Source organism: Mus pahari, chromosome 3 (assembly GCF_900095145.1).
Source record: "Mus pahari chromosome 3, PAHARI_EIJ_v1.1, whole genome shotgun sequence".
Taxonomy (NCBI): Eukaryota; Metazoa; Chordata; class Mammalia; order Rodentia; family Muridae; genus Mus; species Mus pahari.
In genome coordinates, this window is record NC_034592.1 from 136,243,806 (window position 1) to 136,257,513 (window position 13,708).

Consider the following 13,708-nt stretch of genomic DNA (forward strand, 5'->3'; position numbering starts at 1 on the left):
TCTCTCTCTCTCTCTCTCTCTCTCTCTCTCTCTCTCTCTCTCTCTCTCTCTCTCACACACACACACACACACACACACACACAAACACACACACAAATGTAACTCTCTTCTTTTACTCTTTTGCATGAAGTTATTCATGGGGGGAAGGTACACTCCATCAAAATGAGGGATGAAACCAAGGAAGCAGATAACTTGGGATATAAAAAACAGTTTATCAACAAAGACATTGGGTGGTAAAGGGCCTAATGGCAGAAACTCACCTCATCAGATATGGCTTCCATCTCCTGGAGTTTGGCAATGAGCTGGTTCATGCTACCTCGTAGGTCCTGGATTTCCCCAGTGTGATGTCGTACCTTCTCCTGGTACATCCTTATTAAAGAGGTAAAACGAGAACTGACTGTTATGGTACCTTTTTGAACAACCTTTAAAACCTTCCCCCTCCTGGGTCTACCACTCACAAACCTCAGCTTCTTATTCCTAAAACATTATTCCTTTTCTTCTTTTTGCTTGGAATATTTGTAAGTCCAGCTCAATCCTTCCAAAATATTCATGAGTAATTTTTGTCTAAGCAAGAACACTGTCACCAGGTAACAGCTTGTTAGTTAACATTTCTTTCCAGAAACCATTTACTGAGCACCGATTGTGAGCCGGGAACTATTTAAGATGTTTCACATTTTAAAACATTTCTGTTTACCCAGAACAACATGAAAGCAAATGAAATCTCACAAATGAAGAGTCAAAGGTCCAGAAAAAGGGGTGCCTTGCTTAAATTCAGTCATATACAATTCTCAGGAGTTAGGATTTAAGTTCAGTCTGGTCTGAATGTTGGCTAAGGACACACCCCAAATTCCAACTGTAGCTGAGCTTTTTAGAGGAAAACAGTACTAAGTAGCCTTCTCTTACCTCAGGCTCTGCAATGGACCACTTATGCTGTCATCCTAGCGGAGCATTGAAGAGAGGAGAGAGCTTTATCAGGTGGTCTAACCTGAGCCTGTGAGAGCTTCATCCCTGTTCTCTATCATAGAGGTAAAGCCATCCATTCATCCACTTTCCTTTTTATTCTCTCATCCATCCACTCATCAGCTACCCTAATTTGAAGCTTTACCCCTCATTATTCTTCCATCTATCTATCCATCCATCCATCCATCCATCTTTCCATCCATCCATCCATCTATCCATCCATCTATCCCCCTATCCATTCTTCCTCTATTCACACTCCCATCTGATAACCAGCCACTCAACACTGATAATGGCAGTTCCCTGTGCCATTTCCCTGAAATGGCTGTTGCTTGTATGAATCAGTTCCGTCTGCTCTCTTTAGGGGTTACCAGTATAGTTGGGGAGATGCTCATCGTAACAGATAACAGAGGAGAGAGGCAAATGTGACCTCCTCTGGATTCCTTTGGAATCCCTGGAGGTTGTGATCTCTCTTGGAGAGAGAGAGAGAGAGAGAGAGAGAGAGAGAGAGAGAGAGAGAGAGAGAGAGAGAGAGAGAGCAGAGTAGAGACAAGTCCCCCATTCTCTGTAGGTCTCTGTGATTCTCTCCATCAGGAGCTCTGACTCTCTCTTTTTCACCAGAAAACAAAGCCCGTTGACTCACTAAAGCAGAGTAGAGAGAGCAGTGTGGTTCCTTACAGCCTTATTTTAGGTGGGGTTCTAGAGAAAGGAGCTGGGCCACTTCTGGGCTGAGTGACAGATAGGGAAGCCATCTGATGGTGGTCAGATGACTATGTGCAGTCCTTGAGAGTCACATGTGTAGGGGAGAGGGGTTCCTGGTGGTTAGAGTGGCAACGGTGGCTATGGGTCTGGGGTGAGTCAAGAATGAGCTATCATCCAGGTTTGGTGAGAGTAAGAGAAACTGCAGTGGGGATATTGACTGGATTCGGTAGATCAGCCATGGGTTGTGGAGGGGCTTACACTCACCTGCCACACTTCCACTTTTGATGGTAAGTGCATGGAAAACATCCAGAAGCCTGTGGGCCACAAGAGTAAGAATGACCCACTTAACTCAAAGGTTCAAAGCCTGGGGTCAGGAATTGAGGCATCTAGGTTAGGCTTGTGTAATTTTGGGAGAAGTTACTTAATTTCTGCATAGCTCAGTGTCCTCGACTGTAAAATAGGAATAGTGTAATATCTGCATCGTGCTCAAATGATGTCCTTTGTGAGATGTGTGTCACACAAGGTAAACAACACACACCTCCTTCCACCTTGTATTTCAGCCTTTTGCTTAGTGGGCAAAGAGAAGTCAGGGTGGGTCTTATCTGCATTTTTATGAGCTCTAGGCTAGCTTGAGTCTATTATTTAAAGCCCTTAAAAATATTTGTTGTTCTTAATTTTAACAAGTTTTCAAAGCATTTCTTGGCCTCTGCAACTAAATGTTCATTTCTCTTAAGCTGCAGGGCAGCCCTCTCAAGACAGGTGGGGTAACTGGCAGCATGAGAGACAGTCGTGACTGTGCTAGAACCCTGGGCCCCCTCTTCCACAGTGGGCCCAAGCCTGACACCTCCACCTAAGCAGGACCCTGGAGACTCACCAAAAACACAGAGGACCAGAAGGCCCATCTTTTCCATGACTTTCTGGCAGAAGAACTTGCATCTGAGAAGCAGAACGGCCACGGTCAGGGTCGGCAGAAGCATCTGGCAGGTCCCCCTTCCGTGCTCCATTGTTCTGTCTATTTGTGCTTTGTCTCCTTCAGTTCCCATCCTTTAGGGATCAGCTCTAATGCCCCCTCCTTCTAGGGCCTCCAGATTCACCCACCTCTCCCTGCAATCTTAGCCTGGCTAGAAGCTCATGGTGGTGGTGGAGGGAGGCAAGGCTCCCAGAGGAGCCATGAAAGAGATATTTAAAATGTAAAGTTTAACTAGGTGAATGAGGTGGACATCTCAGAAGAGAGATTATGTAGACAAAGCAAGCTCAGGGAAACAAGTGGATATGGGGTGAAGTCATTCTGGACAGGAAGAACACTGGCAAAGGAACCACATAGGAACCTGGGTAGGGGTGTTCGGGGACCAAGACTTGCAGGCCCTGTGGGTCCACAAAAGGAAGGCATTTAGGAAGACATCTAGGAAGAGAATGGCAGGCCAAGGTTCATGCTGGGGAGTTGAGCAATAGAGAGCTACAGTGAGTCTGGGGTGGGGAATGTGGCAAAAGCCAGGTTGAGGATGGCTCATCTGGTCTGACTAGTAGGGAGAGAGCAACTAATGAAGGAGCTGTCACTGCCCCTATATTTCCCTCTCCCCTGTTTACCTGCAGGTGTTAAGGAAAACTTGCTGGGCCTGAGTCCTCAGGAAGCAGGCTAGGTAGGTGAGCCAGGCTGAAGGGGAGACAGGAGGGCAGTAAGGTGTACTCTCATTCAGGTCCCATGGTGAGAACTCGCTGCCTGTCCTGGAACTGGGGGATACCTTGATTATCTCGGTTTGGTGGTTGAACCCAGGATAGCCCCTGGCTCAGCTCATGTAAACTGCCAGAAGTTTATGGCCTATGAGTTCATGCCTCTTCTGGAGATGGCAATTAATAAAGCCTGGCATACTAGATAGCACAAAAGATGGTGTGTGTTAATGTCATCCCTGGACACTGGGAGCCTGGAGAGGGCTGTGTTCTTGTAGGGTTCATCTCTGGAGTGTGGAGCAAGGTTTAGTTAATTTAGGAAATGGGGATTCAGGTAGATGATAGGTGTGTGCACGGGTGAGAAGAGAATGGAGAAGAGGGTAGGCGTGTAGCTTGGAAGATTGGTCGATAGTAAAATGGAGAGCCAGGGGACTGATGAATGAACAGAGGATTGATTGTCTATAGGAACAGATAAAAATACAGGAGAAGCACTGAGTGTCTCAGTGGTTGAGTGGATGGACAGAGGATGGATGGGTGGGTGATGGATGAATGGATGGATGGATGGATGGATGGATGGATGGATGGATGGGTGAGTGGGAAATGGAGTCAAAGTAGAGAAAGCCCTGGGGACTGTTCCTCTTATAGCAGCAAGCTCTCCTTCCACTTCTCCCTCTAGGGAGGCACTACTTGGATTTGGTGGGGAAGCCTGTAGCTCCTTGAATACACTGCCATCCAGGGCCACCTAAGTTCTAGAAGAGCCTGATTGAAGCTGCTAACCTGTCCCCTGTCCCCTGGTCATCAAGTTATTCCATATATACTTACACATATATCCCAGTATCATCTGGACTAGGCTGAGGCCTGGGGTGTTCATGTGGAGAGGTAACAGGAGAGGGTCATCTGCAGAGAACATAGATCACAAGGTCTCTGCCAGCCTCAGGACATGGGCTTGCAGAGACCCGGGGTCCCCGGGCTTGGTGGATGGGTCTTTGATGCTCTACTCTGAGCTTCTCACACCAGGTCCCAGTGAAGTCCCAGGACTCTGTCCTTGCTCACTCATGTTTGCTGGGGCTGGCTCTGCCATTCTGCTCATACAGCTTCTTTGGACGCCCCTGAGGATGACAAGGTTCACAATCACATTTTACATTGTACAAGATCCGTGGTGCCACCACATTCCAGACTGAGAACCAGGGACAGACAAGGTTTGGCTGACCTCAAAAGAATTTTTTTTATTTTGCTGAAATGAGGCCATTCCTACTCTCCTCCTCCCTAGACAGTCACGGGTCTCCATGACGCTACACCTAAGGTTAACCTGTTGACAAGAAGGAAGAACACAGCTCAGCAGGAGCCTGGGATTGGTGAAACACTGGAGAACTATCTTGGCCCCGCTTGGTTAGGGATATAGAAACATTCTTCATTTTGTAAGTTAACAATCACTAAACATTTTTAAATTTGACTCTCTATGTGTGTTCTTACTAAGAAATCAACACATCTAGCTGTTGTATTTTGAATACTTGATGTTTCCAGATGGGTTAAAGAATTGGTTTCCAGAGTGGTGGTTTCTAGAGGTAGGCCTTTAAGATGTGAGGCCTACTAGGAAGTCCTTAGGTCATTGGGCACATATCCTGGAAAGGGACTGTGGACTGCCAGTCTTTCCCCTTTTCTTTCTTTGCTTCTTGGATCATGAAGTGATTGCTCTTCTCTCCATACTTTTGCCATGTCATATTGTCACAAAAAAAACAACCCCAGCCAAACAAACAAACACTAGGTTCTTGATTATGGCCTAGAACTTCCAAACCTTTTCTCTTTGTTAGCTGATTATCACAGGTGCTTTGTTACAGTGATAGAACAAGTCTCACATCTTGCCCAGATGTGCTAACATAGTATCGGCCTTCCTCAAACATAAGATTCATGCATTCCTGAGGCCTATGTGGCATGTCAGGGTGCTCAGTGCACCTCAAAATAACCAGAATAGATGAGTTTGTAACTTCCCATCTCACATGTATGTCTCTCAGTGTGGTAACGTGGCACCACACTGCACCCGATAAAACAATCAGATGCCAACTTAAAAACTAGGGCTGAGACAACGATATAAAAGGATAAACTAAAATGCTCAGGTTTTAAAGAAATTCCTCCTTTCCCCATGATCTGTTTTTTTTTGGAAAAAGGTATCATTTCAAAAGGGAATCCCTGTTGCCTGCAACTGGATGGCTCTTGAAAAGGAGAGTATAGATATCTGTTTCCTTGTTCCCAGCATTAGCCTGAGATACAGTGGGGCAGTGAGCATGTGGGATTGATGCAATACCGCACTCTCAGCTCACTGTGCAGGCTACAGCACACAGTAGGCACCCAGTAAATACATGCTAAAATGATAACGGCTTTGTGCTCTATCATTGCCCAGGAGATCTAGAGAAAGCTACGTTGAGCCTCTGTCCTCAGCAGCTACTTCTGTAAGGACAGTTGACAAGGCTGGCTTTTCCCCAAGGAACTCTGTGGTCTGGGGAAAGGCAGGAGCTGGCCTCACCTCCTAGGCCTGCCACTGTGAGTTGTGTCTTGAGGTAGGGTATACAAGGCCCCGACGTTCCTTGTCCGGGGCATTGATTTCCTTTTTTAAGGGCCAAGGATGGAGGTCTATGGGAGTCAATGAGGAGGAAGTGGCTGCCACTGCTACCACCACCATTGAATATTCCTTGGAAGGTGACATGGAATTTACTGGGTCAGATGGAACTGTCCAGCTCTGTGACCTCATAGAGCACTTGGATGGATCCCAAGTCTGTAGCCTGTCTCCTGAAACTTTGTCTAAGTTAGGGTTCCATTGCTGTGAAGAAACACCATGGCCAGGGAAACTCTGATAAGGACAACATTTAGTAAGGGCTGGCGTACAGGATCAGACATTCAGTCCATTGACATCAAGGCAGGAACATGGCAGCATCAAGGCATGCATGGTGCTGGAGGAGCTGAGAGTTCTACATCTTCATCCAAAGGCAGATAGGAGAAGACTGACTGACTCCCATGTGGCTAGGAGGAGAGTCTTAAAGCCCACCCCCACAGTGACACACTTCCTCCAACAAGGCCACACCTACTCTAACAAGTGCACACCTCTTAATAGTGTCATTCCCTGGGTCAAGAATATTCAAAGCACCCCAACACCCCCCACCCAGAGGATGCCGTTGTGACTTACTTTTCATTTGGAGGATGGGAAGGTTGAAGCTATAAGCCAGGGAGGGCCAGGGCAGAGGCTGGGCAAGAATGGAGGTGCCAACAATCAAGCCACCCTCCTTGCTCCTAAGACCCTTTGCTGCCTCAGGCTTCCAGGGCTTGAACTCACTGGCTGGTGTTCACATTACATGAAGTAACATTCTTTATGCTGTTGTTTTAATAAAGTCCCACCTTTTTACTAGGGTTAAAAAGAAAGCACCATAAGTGGAAATGTCTGCTTAGACTCTAACACCCCACCCACCCCCACTTATCTTTGCCTGAAGAGAGCCTGACCTTTCCAGTTGTGAAGCTGAGAAGAATTCACTTTTACTCCCTGATGGCCAAGGCTCAGAACTGCAGGCCAAAGACCTACGGGATATAGCATCTCAGGTCCACAAAGTGGCTTGCCCGATACAACCTGACCATAGGGATCTGTTAATTTCCAGGTCATAGGGAAGCTGGAGCTAGTGGATGGAATGCTGGTCAGATGACCTTGAGATGGGGAGAATAGCCTAGATTACCCAGCAGGCTCAGACTATCCCAGGGTCCTCACATATTACATGTATGAATAAGAAACCTGCTGGCTGGGGATGGAGGAGGGGCTAGGAGCCAGAAGACCAAGAAACAGCCCTCACCTCAAGTCTTAGCCTAGGACAATAGCTCTGCCAACACCAACACCTTTCTCTCCTAGTAAGACTTGTTTAAACTTCTGACCACCAGGATTGCATAGTTCAGTTAATAGGCTGCTTGCTTAGCATCCATGAAGCTCTGGGTTCTACCTCCCAGTACCTGTACTCCCAGAGCTTGTTAGATGTGGAGGAAGGATGATCAGAAGTTCAAGGTCATCCCTGTCTACATAGCAATTTAGAGGCCAGCCTGTGCTATAATGAGACCCTATATTTAAAAAAAGAAGAAAGCTTATAAGTCTTTGAGTTTCTAAGTGTGTGGTGATTTGTCATTGCGGCCCCCGAGAAGGCTCAGTAAAGGGGAAACTTAAATCCTGACACTAATTCTTACAAGGCTTTCTAATAGTTCATCTACTCAACGTTATTTAGCACTCACCATGTTCCAGCTCAGGGTATGGAGTTGAGTGGAAGACTCCCCTCGGGGCTGTCGGCAGAGTACCTTGCATATAGGAAGTGCTTGGCCCATAGGGCTTGCCATGGCTGCAAAAGATGCTGCAGGTTCTGGAGAAGGTCCTGGTGAAGACTCTCCCTTTGTTTCATCTGGATGTCACCCAAGTGTCCCCTGCGTTGGAAGCATTGAAGAACAGGAAGTATTCATGTCGAAAGCAAACACTGAGAGTGGCATCGGTCAATATTTGTACGTCTCTTCACTGTGTGTGTGATGAGTGTGCAAAAGGCCCTGGCCTTGAGCGATGGTGGGCAAACCAATGCCGAGAATGGGGTTTAGCAACCTCGGATGCCTCATTATTTCTGCCTCTGAGATTGGGTTCAGGGGCACTGGCTCAGAGGCAGGGCTATTCCAGGAACATTTGATGGTGTCTGCAACCCATAGATATTTGATGGTGTCTGCTCCATAGATATCAGACCTCTCTGGTACCAGTTCCAGGTTGGTCTGGGCTCCAAGCCTGGTATTTGGGCTGGTGTGGTCATCAGGAGTCATATGGGGCTCTAGAGTAGGAGAACATCCCCTCCCCCCAGGTCACTTGTGTCTGCATCCCAGGTGAATCGCTGAGAGAGATAGGAGGGAGCTCCTGCAGCTAGACCATTGTCTCTTGTGCATATGTGCACACACATATGTGTTCATGTGCATGATCCCTCTACCCCAGAAAGCAGTCCATTGAATTCACATACATACAGGCACCCCAAATCGCCATCCTAGACTCACAGTCCCTTTTACTCAATAGCCCAACATACCTGTCCACAGAACTCTTCACGCCTGTGCCTATGAAGTGACCTCACTAACCAAGATGTCATTGTGCCATGCCACCTACATACCCTCAGACATCCATTTCCCTCTGATACCAGTCCCTATGACCTTATGTGTGTGCATATGTAATGGTGCATCCTACAACCTTATGTGTGTGCATATGTAATGGTGCATCCTATGACTTTATGTGTGTGCATATGTAATGGTGCATCCTATGACCTTATGTGTGTGCATATGTAATGGTGCATTTGCAACTTCATACTCACACTCATGCCATCTTTTCTCTCACACAGGATGGTCTACTCCTACTGTGACAGATGTGAGCGTGGAGAGCCCTGGGTGTAACAGGGAACACCGGGTCAGCCACACTGTCTTCTATTCCCTTTTGAGTGAAGGCTCAGTGTGTGACCAGTATCAGGGCTCAGATAGCCTCCTGCCCGTACTTAAAGAGTTATGTTTCTGGAAGAGCTTGTGCACCCCTTGCTCCTGGATGTTACCTGGGCCTGGATGGTATGGTGAGAGAGCTCTCCTGGAGAGAGTTCTCCTTCCAGAGAGCAACAGATACTTGAACGGAAGGGAACAGCCCAGTTCCAGGGTCTCTGAGCAGTTGGCAGCCATGCTTGCGTACGTGGCAGACGCATCCCACAGGGGCATGGAGACACTTGACAAGGCCATGTTTGCAGGGAAAACACTTGCAACCACAAGCAAACTGGCCGCTCCCTGGCTCCTGCTTCATGCTCCGCAGGCTGCAGCATGGGAGCCTCATAAAGCGGCTGTGCCCTTGCCCTCCAAGCAGACCATCCCAAGGCTGAGCATTCACCGCCTTCAGAACCTCTGAGGTAGGAATGAGCTGCGGAGCTACTTCTCCCTCTGGTCCCAGGGGATGCCATCTCCTGCTACTCCCTTGCGACTGACTCTGCCTGTCCCCGGCTTTGCGGGGAACACCGGCCAGTGCCATATCGACAGGTTTCAGCTAGCTCTTGCAATGGGGGTGAGACCCCTCCCTCCCAGAGCTGGGTACACATGCTATCATTAGGCTGGTCTGGTCTCAGGGGAGCTAGGCCACTCTCAGGCCATTCTTCATTTGGCTAGATTGACACAGAGATGGAAGTTGTCAAGGGTCTTCCCTGGTAAGATCTAGATAGCCGAACATGAGGCTAGTCTGGCAGAATGGGCTGGACATTTGACTCTATATAACTGGACTGTAGGGTACTAAGGATGAGTTGTTTCTGTGCTTGTAGATAACTGCCTTCCACACCCCATCATGACCTCACCATTATCTCCTGATACTGCTTGGGTCTCGCGCCCCTACCTGCCCTGCCCTACCCCCAGCTCTGTCTGCTGTGTGGATTCAGGAAAGGCTACATCCTTTCAAGGCAGGTGCAGGTCTTGGCTAATTTTAGACTCTCTCATGGTTTCTTACAAAGCAAGTCATTCCCAAAACAGAAATGCAAATTGTATGTGTCTGGGGTTTGGAGCAAGGCTCTGACCATCACTCAACACGGGTACAGGCTGGGCTGAGACATTAATGTCCGAGAGTGGGATGGACATTCTGGTCCAGCCCCCTGATACTTGTCTCTACTCTGGCCCACAGATCCTTGTGCAGTAGCTGGGGCAGCCATGGCTAGGGCATGCAGTCTGGGCCTGCTTCTGCTTCTGCTGCTGCTGCGGACCGTAGTCACTGTCTCCTTGCCTGTCATTGTGGTCCGACTCAACAAGGCAGCACTGGATTATGGTAAGAGACCTGCCAACTTGTCACCCAGTGCACTGGTGAGAGCCAGGTCTGAATGAACACAAGCGTCTCAGAGGAATGTGCGTTTTTAATTTTTGTGCTGCTTGGCATGAGACCCAGAGCCTGGTGCATGCTGGGTAAGTGCTCCAACACTGAGTGGAATCCTAGCCCAGGCTGTTCTAGAACTTGTGATGCTAGTATTACAGGTGTACCTGGGGAGAACCTGGGTTTATGTGTCACTGTGTCCTGCCTGCCCAGTAGCTAATTAGGGAGTCTATGGTGATCAGTAGTATGTAATCACACAGTTGTGACTTTGTGTCTTGTGTGGGCTTATGCTTAAAAACAACAAAATAAAACAAACCAAAAAAAAAATCAACACTTATTTTTAAACAGTAAAAAAAAAAAAAAAAGTGAGACAGAGTCTCCCTTAGGCAGCCCAGGCTAGCCTTGAACTCTCAGTCCTGCCCCAGCCTCCCCGACTGCTGGTATTATAGGTATGTGCCTGTTCCTGGACCTAGGTCAGCTAACTTGAGTGGCTGACTTTATAACTGCGAGTTCTTGTGAGTTCGGAGTGTCAGGGAGCTGTGATTTGAGCTATGTGCCTGTGGCGTGTGTCCGAATGTGCATGTGAAGGTGTGGTGTATACCTCAGGTGCACGCATGAGCTTGTGTGGTATCTGTGCTCACACATGGACCCGGGAGAGGCATGTCAAGTGCAGTAAGTCAGGGACATTCTGAAGTTGGATCTCTGCAGGGCCCAGCCACTCAGGGGGGCAGTGGTCGGGGTTGGGGGACACACAGGTCTTTCCCTTGTGGCTTTTCTTCTAGGTGCTTTCAAGTCCTACCCTCTCCCATGGGAAAAGGCACATTGAGGAAACTGAGGCCCACGGGGAAGGACAAAGTCACAAAGGCCAAATATCCCAGCACAGAAATCTTTATTCCCCACCAGCTGCCTCTCAGGAAACTTTTGGGGTTCCATCAAAGTGGGGTCTGGAGATGCTTCCACAAAGATCAGATCTGAGTTGATTAGAGTGTGAGGGATTCCATCCAGACCAGAGAAGGGACTGTAATGGTCAGAACACAAAGCTGTGAGCCCAGCCCCTTGTCCCAGGGCACCTGCCCAGCTCTCTAGAACCTTGCATCCGGGCAGATGGACAGACAAGGAAAGCGGTCAGTGATCCGTGACAGTATGATTCACACATGGCAGCAATGGATGCCTGGGACCTGGATCTGAGGATGGCCTCCTGGGGTATCTGCCCTGCCCTCTGCTTGTTCTGTGCAGGGCTCCTTTGTCCCCAAGCCTCCCTGGCTCATCCGCCCGCCCGTGTTTGTTCTCAATGGGTGGAAACCTGGCAAGAAACCTACGCAGCCCGCAGCGCTTCTAAGCCTGGATGGGTGCTTTCCCATGGAGTCCTCCCCACATTACCCTGCAAGCCCCAGAGTTTAGGCCCTGGGCCAGGGAGCAGTACTGTGAATGGAGTCCACAGCCCAGGTGTGAGTCTCAGCTCAGCCAGGCTGGGGTGGGCATCATGAGCATGGAGGCCGTGACCTTTCTCCTCTTTGCTTGGAGAAATGGAGGCTCAGATGGGAACAAAGAGTTTTCATTATGCTATCGAGTCTGAGCCAAGTTCTAGCCTCGTGGCTTCATCGCATGCTTCCTTCTAGAACCCTCAGCTCTCTGTTTTTTTTTTTTTTTTTTTTTGGAAAAGAACCTGAAGAAATATTTATTCCTTATTCCAAACAGCAATTAAATTTGTCACTGCAAAATACTGATATTTGACCTATTGCATGTGCAAATTCTTTAGGCAAAATTAATAATCATTATCCAAAGAACAAGTTGTTAAATTTTCCTCTATGCATACTTTTGTATTCCTTGTAAATTTACACATGCAGCCCATAGAGAATGCATTTACTGTATTCACAGATGGCTCATCTAATGGAAAGACAGCATATGTAATTGGATCACATGTTCATTGTCAGCTCTCTGTTTTATTCCATTGTCTTTTGTAGCGGGGGGGGGGGCTACCAGCACAGGTGAGGGGAGTGTCATCAGGTTCAGAGACAGGCTCCTCTCTCAGCTGCGAGTCCTCACTTCCCTGTAAGCTGGGTCTAGGAATAAAAAAAAAGGCTCAAACTAGTGCAGGGCATACCTGGAGCACTGTGTGGGGACAGCCACTGTTCGAGTAAAGACCCACAGCACTAGCATCAGGAGCATGCATGCATACTGTTTACAGTGGCCCCAAGAGATGAGCATTGTAATCAGTGCCCGTGTAGCGATGGGGGAAGCATGACATGGAGCAGTCCTGCAGGCAGTGAACAGCAGGGCTGGGACCTGCATCTGACACCTAGGTACATGTGATCAGGGTGAGGCTGTCCCTCCTGTCCCCCTCCCCCCCAGGGGATGCCTCTCAGATACCAGGATTGGTTAGTGGTTCCTTGAGCTTGGTGACTTGGGAAAGCTCTAAGGACAACTGGCGCTCAGATAAAGCCTTGCAAGAGGACTAAGGATTTTACTGTATTGGAGGAATGGGTGGAAGAGGGGCGGGAGGAAGGGCATGATGAGTCGGGCACACTGCATGGGCTTGCCTGGTGCAGCCCTTTTCCCTGTGGACCACTCCAAGCTTGTCTCATCTGGTACCTGTGTGCTCCACCAGAAGGGCAGGACAGGTGATAGTGGGTTCTTCATGCTTGGTGGATCCAGGAACTTGACCTCACCCTGCCCTGATCCCACAGTGTCGGACATTGGGAAAGCCCCTCTCCAGCAGGCCCTGCAGGTCACCATCTCTGATTTCATGGATCCAAGTGGTGAGGTGCTTCAGTCTACCAGGTGAGTGCTCCCATCCTCCAGAGAGAGTGTTCCAGCTGCTGGCGGGAATGTTTGGCTGGCCAAGGGAGTGGTGTGTTGGCTCACTCGGAGGGGGATCTTAAATGAGCTCTACCAGAGAGCCTCAGCTGGCAGTGGTCTGGACTATCAGATGAGCCCATGGGTCTATGGGTGAGTAAATCTCTCCAGGTCAGAAGGACCCATCATCAGGTGTGAGGTTATAAGAAGTCTTGGCAAATGGGGTCACCCGGTAACCCTGTATTAGTTCACAAGTATTTTCTCTCAGGGGCTCAGACTGCAGCCCTGGAGTCCACTGATCTGGTAAGAGTATCAACCTCTTCTTCCAAATGCTTGACATCAAATTTAAACACAATGACAATCCCAGCTTTATCCTCAGCCCCTTAATGCATAAAGACCCAAAGGGGTGAAAACATCCCAAACTCAAACACAATAGCCACTGTGCCCATCCTTAGAGGGATACCAGCTGGCTATTACATGGGCTCTGGGTGTTCAAGAAATCTGTCTATCTTATTACCAACAAATATATCTACTTACCTACTGTCTTAGTCAGGGTTTCTATTCCTGCACAACATCATGACCAAGAAGCAAGTTGGGGAGGAAAGGGTTTATTCGGCTTACATTTCCATACTACTGTTGATCACCAAAGGATGCAGGGCTGGAACTCAAGCAGGTCAGAAAGCAGGAGCTGATGCAGAAGCCATGGAGGGATGTTCTTTA

The 13,708-nt window shown here is 48.4% G+C and overlaps 2 protein-coding genes across 3 annotated transcripts in view; one reads left to right on the top strand and one right to left on the bottom strand.

The window, feature by feature from the left end:
- The window catches only part of Sun5 (Sad1 and UNC84 domain containing 5), a 14,192-nt gene extending 8,185 nt beyond the window's left edge, over window positions 1-6,007 (bottom strand). The window contains exons 1-8 of one of the 2 annotated variants that reach the window (XM_021194529.1): window positions 5,849-6,007; window positions 4,381-4,436; window positions 4,150-4,224; window positions 3,247-3,313; window positions 2,534-2,595; window positions 1,924-1,973; window positions 904-938; window positions 261-369 (exon numbers count right to left, since the gene is read on the bottom strand). In XM_021194529.1, coding sequence (XP_021050188.1) covers window positions 261-369; window positions 904-938; window positions 1,924-1,973; window positions 2,534-2,595; window positions 3,247-3,313; window positions 4,150-4,224; window positions 4,381-4,436; window positions 5,849-5,922 — 528 coding nt within the window. In that variant the 5' untranslated portion in view covers window positions 5,923-6,007. The remainder of the gene's footprint in view (window positions 1-260; window positions 370-903; window positions 939-1,923; window positions 1,974-2,533; window positions 2,596-3,246; window positions 3,314-4,149; window positions 4,225-4,380; window positions 4,437-5,848) is intronic. The other variant, XM_021194530.1, reaches the window with a different exon arrangement.
- A 3,172-nt stretch (window positions 6,008-9,179) lies between these two features.
- Window positions 9,180-13,708, top strand: part of Bpifb2 (BPI fold containing family B member 2) — a 19,596-nt gene continuing 15,067 nt past the window's right edge. The window contains exons 1-3 of the mRNA XM_021193457.1: window positions 9,180-9,254; window positions 10,010-10,150; window positions 12,880-12,973. Of these exons, the coding sequence (XP_021049116.1) occupies window positions 10,036-10,150; window positions 12,880-12,973 (209 nt within the window). The 5' untranslated portion in view covers window positions 9,180-9,254; window positions 10,010-10,035. The remainder of the gene's footprint in view (window positions 9,255-10,009; window positions 10,151-12,879; window positions 12,974-13,708) is intronic.